Source organism: Danio aesculapii, chromosome 22 (assembly GCF_903798145.1).
Source record: "Danio aesculapii chromosome 22, fDanAes4.1, whole genome shotgun sequence".
NCBI lineage: Eukaryota > Metazoa > Chordata > Actinopteri > Cypriniformes > Danionidae > Danio > Danio aesculapii.
Genome location: NC_079456.1, coordinates 35,689,650 through 35,701,781, shown reverse-complemented (window position 1 = coordinate 35,701,781; position 12,132 = coordinate 35,689,650). Strand labels below are relative to the sequence as shown.

Below are 12,132 nucleotides of genomic sequence, written 5' to 3'. Positions count from 1 at the left end.
ATGATGTAAGCTGAATTCTAGATGTCATTCACTATGTAGCAAAAATCTGCTCATTGATCAGCATTTCTGGGCAGACTTTGTTTCAGTTGGACAGTAATTGTTAGCCATAAGCTGCAGGGGGGTTGTGACCCAACTCGGGGTGCCTACCTCTGGGCTGTAGGTCCTGGGGGAAGGTTTTTAACAATGAGGAAACAGTAGGCGACGCATTGTCTGCTCTGCAGTGATCAGAGGATAAAGGAAGAATAATTAGTTAATGCAATTCAGAGATGGGAATGGCTTTAATTAGCAAGTAACGAGATTTTAAAAGGGCCAACGGAGAGGTGGCTTGCCTGCTGAGCTTAATGAAAGACTGAGAGATGGGCTTTGGTTGTTTCAACATTAGATACTTGTACTTTTGTCAGTGACCCATTGCTTAACTAAACTTTGGATGGTTTAATTAGTCAGTGGGTTCTCTCAATGCTGAGTTGAAGGTAGTTATGCAGGGATATTTGTCCTTTTGGTTTCTTTGTGCAGTTTCCCTATGTTGCAATTAAAGTCAACGTCCCAAAGACGTGAGAGCCAGGCCAGCTCTAACAATGCTCCATTAAGAAATGCTGCCTTCCAGGTTAATGACCACAAACCCTTCAGCCCCAAAGGCAGGAGCTTATTAAAAATCACTCTTCCCATCCATCTACAGGCCTCGTCCTCAATAGAGCCTCTGTTCTGTTCTTATTAACTTTTTTCTTATGCTTTTAATTGTTAATTAATCTAATGCCATCAAAAGACAGCTAGGTTCAGCAGTGCAGAGAGCTTGCAGACAGGAGTGTCTTTGCTCTCAAACTTTGTCTCAGACCTCACTCTTAGTTATTAAGACCCAAATCTGGGCATAGATCAAGTCTGGTCTCTGTTGGTTTAGTCTGATCTAATTTAAAATGGCCTCTTTTGTGCATGCCTTTAAATGTAGCTGTGCTATAAGTGCAAAACGGATCTTGCTTAGGTGCAAGCAGGGATTTACCCATATAGATCACAATAGGACCTGAAAAGAATGTGAATCCTACTTGGGTTTATCAAGGCATGCATAAGAAGGATGTTTTGTATTAAAAAATGTGTTGCACCATAAAAATATTGATAAATGGTTAGGTAACACGTATTAAGTCAAGAAACTGTCGGACCCACACCCACAGCTTCCCTCAAGTTCTCTCTGACGGGCCGCTGCATGTCTCCAGCCAATGAGCCACAGTGGCAGGTTCAGGCCCTACAGGCCCGGAGAGGTGGTGGTGGGGGGTTTGGGGGTGAGGTTTCGGTGGTGGAGGCCTGGCGTGACCTAACCCTCTCTCTCTCTTTTTATCTCCACTCCTCTCTTTCCCTGTAGGGCCTCCCAGCCGCTCCTCGACCGCTGTGTGCCTGACTACACCACCTTTACCACTGTGGGTGACTGGCTGGATGCCATCAAGATGAGCCGCTACAGAGACAACTTCCTCAATGCTGGCTTTGCTTCTTTTGATTTGGTGGCCCAGATGACTGCAGAGTGAGTGTCTGGTCCATTTATTGGAATGCCCCATTCGGTTTCATGTTAATCTGGCCGCAAGGCGATGGCTCAACTTTTAATTGATCAAACGAAAAGGATGAGTAAGGGTTATTTTAAAAATACAGCTTGTGATGTGGATTTTAGCCTAAAAACTGCCTAAAGCAGAACTTCAGAAGGAAATGAAGAGACAATGAGTCTCAAACTGAAAAATCAATACGTTATTGATCAGAACAGAGTTAGTGATCAAGCTTTTGAGCATGTGATAATTTCCCTAATCTCGCTTTTAGTTGACGTTAGCATTTCATCCTCCGAAAATGTCACGAACAAGGAATTTTCCAAAGGTCACTGTCCAAAAACGAAATCCACGATTTGTCACCGTGTTGAACGACTAGACTGATGTGAAGAGAGCAGTTGGGATCAAATAAACTAATAAAGAAAATAATTATAAATTCATCACACCCATTAAAGCTTAATAAAGGACGGAGGCAGGGTAATTTGTTTCAATTTGGCAACTTGACAGGTGGACCAGTCGTTGGTTTTCTCGTGCTCTTAATGACTAGTAATTCTCCTAATGGGCTCCATTCATTATCATTTCATCCAACGTTGTTAGCTTGATGGGACCAACAGAGGAAAAAGAGAGAAAACACTTTCGCGCTGTATGAAATTACTCTGCTAATGTTGTGCGATTGTAGAGATGAGAAGGGCAGACAGACTGGGGGCCGCCACGGGGCCAGTTGTTCCCTCACAACGTCTGTCCTCTTGCAGGCTTTTGCTTATCAGAAGGTACAAAAAAGTAAACAGGAGACTGTGCTAGCTTTTAGCTTTGCATGTTGCTGTGTAAACTAAACCCCACGAAGGGATAAGATTACCCAAGCCAATAAAACAACAGGAAGCATTTTTATCATAAAGCCTGTGGTAACCTTTACACCACACTCAATCTACAGTATAATGACTGTCGGTTTGTGCAGTGCAATAGTACTCCTAGTCATATCTGTGGTTATGCTAATAGTGCTTTCCTCGTGCGAAATGTGACATCTGGTAGCCTTAGGTGCAAAACCTCGCCAATCATTGACCGAATTCTTAACAAGCCTCAAGTTTGAGAACTGGCTTCGCACACCACAGACTCGTCTCAGTTCAGTAGCCAAAGGGTGGGGTTGTTTCTGTTTGCTCAAACTAGCAACAATTTGCTAAAGGATTAACTCACCTGGCTACATTCCCATGGGAGTCTTGAATGACTTCAATTCTGTTCTCTCGTAGAAATCATGCGGCCGACTGCAAAAACTCCATATTTAGTCAAATGTTGCAATCTTACTTCTAGCCAAATCTGCTTTTAAGATTAAATTACTATGCTAGATCAGATTGTGTCATGATGGCTTTAAAAGTGAATTTTATTGGACAGCTCAAGGTTAGGTATTTTACCTGCAAATTTAGCTTAATAACAATCAGAGACATAATTTAAGACCAGAATTTAAAAAAAAAAGATTTTATTTGACTAATGAAGCTTGCCAATCAAAAAAGAAGAGAAAATCTCAATCTCCCTTATTCTTGTTCTTTATGACAAAATACATTGTTATTTTTGATTGGTCACATTATTGAAATCAAATATATCTATACATGTCTGATCCTGATTTAATTCATACAGTAATCTTGTATAAAGTTAACATGCTGTCTCTGATTTCAAGACTTTTATATTTAAGAATATATATTGACAATTCTTAAAGTAAGAGAAATTCTCTTGTTTTTCTTAAGACCTTTTCACATGAATTATGAGATGCGTACTGTTTAAATGCAAATATAATTATACTAAATACATTGCTTGGAATATGTGTTATAATACTTGTTTTTTAAAGGGACAGTTCACCCAAAAATGAAAAGTTGCTCACTATTTACTCTCCTTCAAGTGGTTCCAAACCATTCTGAGTTGAACACAAAAGAAGTTATTCTGAGGAAAGCTGAAAACTCGCTGACTTCCAAACACTACCTGACAAAAGTCCTGTCGCTTATCCATGTTTTAGGAAAAACAAATAATAACTTGACTTCTAGTTGATCATTTGGTATCAGAAGTGGCTTATATGAAAGGTAAAGGCCTCTAGATTACGCTTATTTTACCACAATAAAACATGATCATGTCTTGATTATTAATGATTTCATTAGGACAGTAAGGTCTGACTCTGCTTAGACAAAAGTCTTGTCGCGTAACAGAAATAATGTCCAGAATAGGATATAAAGTCATGCTGCTGTGGAAAAACAATGAATATTGTGTCTGACTGTGTTTGAGCTTGGAGGACTGCATCCATACATCTCTGCAATGACTCAAATCACTGATTAATAAAGTCTTGCAGGACTCTCAGAGTACATCAAGATTCTTTGGGTTCATCTTCAACGCCTCCTCCTTCATTTTACCCAGACATGCTCAATAACGTTCATGTCTGGTGACTGGGCTGACCAATCATGGAGCACCTTGACCTTCTTTGCCTTCAGGGGGTTTGATGTGGAGGCTGAAGTATGAGAAGGAGCGCTATCCTGCTGGAGAATTTGCCCTCTCCTGTGGTTTGTAATGTAAAGGGCAGCATAAATGTCTTGATACCTCAGGCTGTTGATGTTGCCATCCACTCTGCAGATCTCTCGCACGCCCCCATACTGAATGTAACTCCAAACCATGATTTTTCCTTCACCAAACTTGACTGATTTTTGTAAGAATCTTGGGTTCGTGCGAGTTCCAGTAGGTCTTCTGCAGTATTTGTGAAGATTGGGATGCAGCTCAACAGATTTCAACCTTCTGCCACTTTTCCAAATGATCAACTAGAAGTCCAGTTATTATTTGTTGCTCTTACAACTGGGACTGACAACAAGACTTTTGTCAGGTAGTGTAGTAGGAAAATACTGTGAAATAAGACTGGAAATATCTTCTTTAGCGTTCAATAGAGAAAATAAAAGTACAGAGTGAATAAATGATGATGAGATTTTCAGTTTTGGGTGAACTGCCCCTTTAAGACATGTGTTTTTTTGTCATTTACTAAAGCCAAATCATAATGCACCGGACGATAATTAGACTTCAAAGTAAAGAGTGAATAACTGATAACAAGATTCTTAGTTTCCATCCCTTTAAGATATTGTCTAAAGCCTACACTCCAAAAAAAAATACATATATTTGCTGCTTGTTTTAACTACTTATTTAAAATGAGTTGAATCAACACAATTCTTGAGTTTTTTTTTTGTGGAATAACTTAATTGTTTTATGTTACATCTACTTAAATTTGTATAAAAAAACTATTAAATTAATTGATTTGTGTTGGGACAACATGAAGGAATTATGTGGAACCCAACATTTATTACAGCGTAGGCAAGTTTCCTTATTTCAAGAAAATCTTGCCAAATGTAATTATCACACTGCACTGGATGATACTGAATTTGACTTGTTTCTAGGTTCAGATGGCTTGTTTAAGCGTCTCTTTTTGTTTGTTTTTTCCACAGAGATCTGTTACGGATAGGCGTGACATTAGCCGGCCACCAAAAGAAGATTCTGGGCAGCATTCAAGACATGAGACTGCAAATGAACCAAACGCTGCCCGTCCAGGTCTGAGAAGAGACTCTTTCCTACAGATACCTTAAAGACGACCCTCCTCCCCCCACCCAGATCATCTCCACTAATCGGATGAAACTGGCTTGCAGTGCCTCGGACAACTCTTTCTTTCCCATTTTGTTTCCCGCATTATTTTACACCCGCCAGGATTAGATAAGATAATTTTGTACTTATTTTGTAAGAACGGAAAGCCCGTATCCCATGCATTCATTCGGGATGAGGTGTCTTTTTTTTTTTTTTTTTGGCGACTGCATGCGCGCGTGTGATGTTTTCTTTCTTTTCGTTTTGGGGAGGCTAGCCGGGATTGGCCCAAATCTCCAAATAATGCATTTCTCCCTGAAAACTGACTCTGAGGGATGGACTCTCCTAGACGGACGTCACGTACGGATGAGATGCTCCTCTAATAGATACACATAACTTGAATATAAAGACAAAAAAGGACTAAAAGTGAATATAAATTCGCTAAGCGCGTGGACATGATCGCGCAAAAATCCCTCCGATGCTAGCAGATGTTTTATTGTGCGTGTGATTTACTTTTTTGTGCTTACTCCTCATCTTCATATTGAAGGTGTTTTATTTAAGGGCACAAGCCTCAAACGGATTGGTTGAGGGCGGAAAAATCACGGATTTGTCGGATTTGAGGAAGTTGCTTTTTTTTTGGTCCACCAGGTTTAAACTAACACAAAGGACTTCTTTAGAATAGACCTGGTGAACTCAGGATGCTTTCGTAGTTTCACATAATGGATTTCTCAGCTCTGTTTTTCACTATTTCAACTGCTCTTTATTTTCTTTGTATTCTCGTCTGTTGTTTTACTTCATCCTGTTTAGTTTCTGTTCCACAGCGAGTTGACATTTAGCTCATTGTTAACCATTATATCAGGATTCTTTAGCAGTTAGAAACGGAGGAGGACTGTGGTAACTTGCACTACACTGGGAGAAATCGGTTTTAAATCAATATCACAGCAACATTTCTTACTTAGAGTTTTTGTCTTGTTTCTAGGTGAAATGTCATCAAAGTTTTTAAATCAAGAAGAATTTCTAGACAAACACAAACATTTGCTTGTTTTAAGAAATAACGTAAAAATTAAGTGAGTTTTTTAAGCATTTATATATATATATATACCAACCTGGCCTCCGTTACACTCACCCCCCTAAACCTCACTCCTATCCCGGACGAGCCCCCACACATAACCCACCGGTATTGTACCCAACCTTTGCTGAGCTGGGATCGAACTGCCGATTCTGTCCATGGGAGTCAGTTGCTCTAACAAGGAGTCTAAAGACCATGGCATCTAGCATCTGTCCCAAAAATGTGTTTGTTTTAAGAAATAACATAAAAATTAAGTGATTTTTTTAAGCATATATGTATATCTCACCTGGCCTCCATTACACTCATCCCCCTAAACCTCACTCCGATCCCGGACGAGCCCCCACATATAGCCCACTAGTCCTGCTGCACCCAACCCGCGCTGAGCTGAGATCGAACCGGCGATTCTGTGTATGGGAGTCGGTTGCTCTAACAAGTTGGCGAAAGACCATGTCTCCTAGTGTCTGTCTCTAGAGCTCCTTTTGAGATCAGAAGAGTGTGGTTTACCTGCATAGCACTGTGCTAGCTGGCCTACATTACTCACACGCTCTAAACCTCACTCCTATCCCGGACAAGCCCCCACATGTAACATATTGGTCAACTGTACCCAGACTGCGTTGAGCTGGGATCGAACCACCGATTGTATGTATGGTAGTCAGTTGCTCTAACAAGGAGGTTAAAGACCATGGCCTCTAGCGTCTTGTCACTAGAGCACCTTTTGAGGTCAGAGGAGTGAGGTTTACCTGCATAGCACTTTGCTAGCTGGATTCTGTTAGACTCACCCCCTTAAACCTCACTCCTATACCGGACGAGCCCCCACACATAACCCACTGGTCCTACTGCACTGAGCTGGGGACCCTTGTCAGTTGCTCTAACAAGGAGGCCAAAGACCATGGCCTTTAGCATCTGTCCCAAAAGCGTCTGACCCAAAAATGTGCTTGTTTTAAGAAATAACAAAATAATTAAGTGAGTTTTTTAAGCAAAAATGTATAACCCACCTGGCCTCCATTACACTCACCCTGCTAAACCTCACTCCCATCCCGGACGAGCCCCCTCATATAACCCACTGGTCTTACTGTACCCAGACTGCGCTGAGCAGTCGAACCTGCGATTCTGTACTTGGAAGTCAGTTGCTCTAACAAGGAGGCTAAAGACCATGGCCGCTAGTGTCTGTTGCTAGGACTGAGGATTACCTACGTAACATTTTGGTAGCTGGCCTCCATTATATATATATATAAACAAGATTATTTTGCTTACCCCATTGGCAGATTATTTTGCTCATTTTAGGGAAAAACTAATTTAATTTTGACGTATTATTTCTGAATATAAGACAATATTTGTTTCTTGTCTAGAAAATGCTTCTTGATTTAATAGTTCTTAGATATTTGGACTAGAAACAAGACAAAAACTCGTTTCTTTTGTCTTTTTCCCACATGAAAAGTATCTAAATATGAGTTTATTTAAATGTGAAAAGTATATTTGAGAAGCAAAATTGTAGCATTTGTCAAATTTAATTGTATATATAATAATAATAATAATAATACACATAACAATAAAACGTTTGTCAAATATTCAGTTCTGATTTTCTTTTGTAAAAATGAAAATTAATAATATATTTGTCAAATGGACAAAAAAAAAACAAGCAGTTTTGCTTCTCAAGTATCACGTTTCAAGAATGTTTGGCAATTTTTCTCAAAAACAACACAACCTGCTAATATTTATTAATATTATGATGATTATTATAAGCATTTTCAATGTAAAAACAGTCACTGGCCATCTCTACAAGGAGTGAGTGTGTACTTGTTCGAATGATAGCATTGTAGCGTGTGCATTTCTGTCTGATGTGTATGTGTGTGTGTGTGTGTGTGTGTGTGTGTGTGTGTGCGCGCATATGTGTGAAAAAAAGCAAGAACAAAAGGTTTACACACCCAAATGCTGTACACTAACATTTCACTCTCACTAATGCATGACAGGATTTGAACAAAGAGCTTTAGTTATGAATATCATTTCCTATGAATCAATAATATGGAGAAATATGTACATTTACCGTGATTTAAAAAAAATAATGATCTATAACATCCCAAGAGGCTAAAAGAAATGTTTTATTTGTTACATACACTAACTGGCCACTTTATTAGGTACAGCTGTCCAACTGCTCGTTAATGCAATTTTCTAATCAGCCAATCACATGGCTGCAACTCAATGCATTTAGGCATGTAGACATGGTCAAGATGATCTGCTGCAGTTCAAATCGAGCATCAGAATGGGGAAGAAAGGGGATTTAAGTGACTTTGAACGTGGCATGGTTGTTGGTATTTCAGAATGTTGTTGGAGTATTTCAGAAACTGCTGATCTACTGAGATTTTCACGCACAACCAGAATGGTCTGAGAGAAAGAGTAAATATACATCGAGTGGCAGTTCTGTGGGCGCAAATGCCTTGTTGATGCCAGAGGTCAGAGGAGAATGGACAGTAAGGTGTACCTAATAAAGTGGCCGGTGTGTGTAAATTGGAACCAGTACATGCTAATATTATGCAACAGTGAAAAGAAAAGCTTTTGGAATTACGTGTTTCTTTGTGGAGGATAAAAAAATATCAGAGGAAGTGTATTGAAATTGGTTTGAAGGCGAAATGAATAGAGGTGTTGAAGATCTCATCAATGCTGGGCAGATCCTGAGTAAATCTCTCCTATATTAAAGCTAAGCCCTTCCGTCAAACACAATGCTGAACTGTTAGTAGCAATTCTCCCACATATCCTTTTGTAAAGCTCACTCGGTTCATTTCTAGCAATCATACTCTAGTAATTTTTTTCTTCTTCTCGGAATTACAGAATTTCCGGAGGCGTTTTTTAATAATTTTTTTTTTTTTTAAGAGATCTACATTGGTAAATTCACGTAAATGCTATGCGGATGGCAGGACATGCCGTACTTCCTGAAACCGTCGGTTTGTCTTCCACTTTTTTTGGGTATTTTTGTCTTGCACTCAGGCTTGATGAAAGATGCCGTGTGTTTGGGTCTGTTTTACAGCCTGGTAAAGACAGCAGATGGCCGGCCCGTGGTTCATTTTATTGAATTTTTTTGAATGGTTACTGTCTGCTTCTGGTCTGATTTCTGAAGCTCAAAGTATACTTGTGTGCTTAAAAATATACTTGATATATCTGTGTACACTACAAATAATGTGGAGTTGTGCCAATTTAATTTTGGGTGAATTATGGACAAGCTAAATTAAACTGTTCAGATACATTTTTTTTATTAAGTAGAAATTTTTTACTTAATATGGTCAGGCTTGTCTCTTTTTTCCACCAATTTGGGATATACATTATTATTATTATTATTATTATTATTATTATTATTATTATTATTATCATCATCATTATTATTATTATTATTATTATTATTATTGTTGTTGTTGTTATTATCATCATTATTATTGTTAATTATATCAATAATAATAAGAATAATAAAAATATTAGTATTGTTATTATTATTATTAACATCAATAATTACAACATTATTATTATTATTATTATTGTTATTATTATTATATTAATTATTATTAATCATATAATAATAACAACAATAATAATAACAACAACAACAAAACAAAAACAACAACAACAACAACAATAATAATAATAATAATAATAATATTATTATTATTAATATTATGTTATTACTTATGTTTTATGCCAATATTGTCAACATTTAAAATGGATCAGAAACATTGCAATTGTATAATTAATAAATAAGAAATAAATAAGTAAATAGAAATAAAATAAGTACAGAATAACCGAGTGTGTGCAATATTTGCTTAAGAATTCAATGACCTGTATTCAGCTAAAAAACAATATATGTATATATTAGAGGCGTGAACCTACACTCGTCTCACGGTTCGGTTAAGATTATCATGCCATCGATTCATTCAATTCGAAATCTCGGTGCACAATTTATTTCAATTACTCGCACTCGCCTCCCTCGTCACAGTAAGCTACCGCAATATAGCGCATATGAGATAAATGACCTCAGTTTGTAATCATCGGTTATGATCTATTATTGAACTGATACCGAATTGTCAGTGTCTGCGTCACAGTGCACCGAAGAAACAATTAGTTTCGACACCCCTAATATATATATATATATATTCTTTTGTCGAGTCTTCTGGGAGCTGTAGTTCATTAGAGTGGCACCAGTGTTCACCAGTGATCTGCACAGGCTAGATTGCTGGTGATTGTGATATATAAATATTATTATTATTTCGCTATTGTTACCACACCTAAAAACATTGATGTTTCATTTCAAGACACTCATCAGTTTGTTTGTTTGTTTTTTCTTTAATCATGCATTCAAAAGTCACGTAGTATAAATATTTAACGTGTAAACATATTAGTATTGTTTAGCACGCGTTTTAGTTTTGATTCACTTCAAATGTTGACTACTATAATTGGTGCAAAAACAATAACAACAACAACAACAACGAAAATAATTATAATAATAACAATTATAACTATAATAATAACAAAAAATAAATAAATAAATAAATAAATAATTAAAAAAAATAATAATAATAATAATAATAATAATAAACAATCAGAACTACAATAATATCAACAATAATAAGCTGTGTATAAAAAAGTACACAATGTTTTCATCAAACACCCCATACGGTGACTTCCACCGACATCGAAATATTCAAGTATATTTTGGGCTTCACATGAAAACCGGAAATACGTTAAATATGCAAAACAGTAAACATGCTGATAGGTGACGAACTAAAGCGTGGTGTTAAACCTAACTGTTAATTACCAAAACCTGTATTTTAAGCTACATTCCGAGTGCGCATACATTGCACTATGGGATACGGTACTGCATATAGTCTGCGCAGCACTCCTCCTCCTCTGTTTGTGGTTTTGTTTCAATCCTTCACAAATCATTAACTGGTTCCCTTATTTTTCTCGACAACAAGAGCTCCGTGTAATATAACATGCTCGTTCTCTCATATGGCAGACTTCGATGTATTCCCGAAAGTTCCTATCCGCTACTTAACTTCCAGAGGCGTTCGGGAACTAAACGTAGCTGCTTTCTGGTCACACTTAACACACTTTTGGACAGTATATTTCTTTCATAACCGGATGTGAGTGTGCGGATGCTTGTATGTGTGACTGTATTTGAGTAAGGTGCTATCTGTCATATTTTATTTACTTTTTTTTTTTGATTTGGAACATAACTTGCATGATTTTTGGTTCAATAACTTTTGTGCCAATGGTCGCTTTCCATCCTGGACTCTCTCTTTCTCTCTCTCTTTCCTCCACTTGTTCTCCTGTGATATTTTTCCCTTGAGTTTCACTATTTTATATTAAAAAAATCAAGCAAAAAAAGATTTCTTTTCAAGCATTTTAAAAGGTCTTCTCATAGAATCACAGTTCACTGACGTGCTAAAGGAAAATGTCTGCTGAGTGCTGTACTTATACTGAGAGATTTCAGCAAGATTTCAACATTTCAATTTTTTTTTCTTGTTCTTTTGTTTTTCGGAAAGCATTGAGATGTATTTAATGGTGAAGACAAAAAAAAAACATCGATTAAATATTGCATTCTTGTAGAAATATTTTTAAAAAACCCTTTTGCAATTAAATTATTTAAGAAATACCAGTGTTTGCTGTGTGAATTCTTGTGTGGCTTACTCGTATCTTCCTATTCAGATAGATAACTCTCAATGAACTAGGTTTTCACATGGTCATTTTGACAAAAAGTATGTATATGTAATTATACACAACAGTTCTGTCTGCTTCTCGAATCTGATTGGCTGATAGCCATGCCATATTCAGCAATAACAGCACTCCTACAGCCTCCTCAGCCTCGTGTATTAGGAATAAGCTCACTACAGTTTGACAAATATTGCAGCTGTTGGACAACATAATGCACTTTTGAGGCTTGTTTATGCGAGAATGTAGTTTAGATTG

At 37.4% G+C, this 12,132-nt stretch overlaps 1 protein-coding gene across 6 annotated transcripts in view; it reads left to right on the top strand.

Annotated features, from left to right (window-relative positions):
* Window positions 1–9,487, top strand: part of LOC130216718 (ephrin type-B receptor 3-like) — a 79,625-nt gene extending 70,138 nt beyond the window's left edge. For 4 of the 6 annotated variants that reach the window (XM_056448603.1, XM_056448601.1, XM_056448602.1 and 1 more), the window contains exons 15-16: window positions 1,352–1,507; window positions 4,982–9,487. In XM_056448603.1, coding sequence (XP_056304578.1) covers window positions 1,352–1,507; window positions 4,982–5,090 — 265 coding nt within the window. In that variant the 3' untranslated portion in view covers window positions 5,091–9,487. The remainder of the gene's footprint in view (window positions 1–1,351; window positions 1,508–4,981) is intronic. The other 2 variants (XM_056448606.1, XM_056448604.1) reach the window with 1 other exon arrangement.
* Window positions 9,488–12,132: the final 2,645 nt, after the last annotated feature.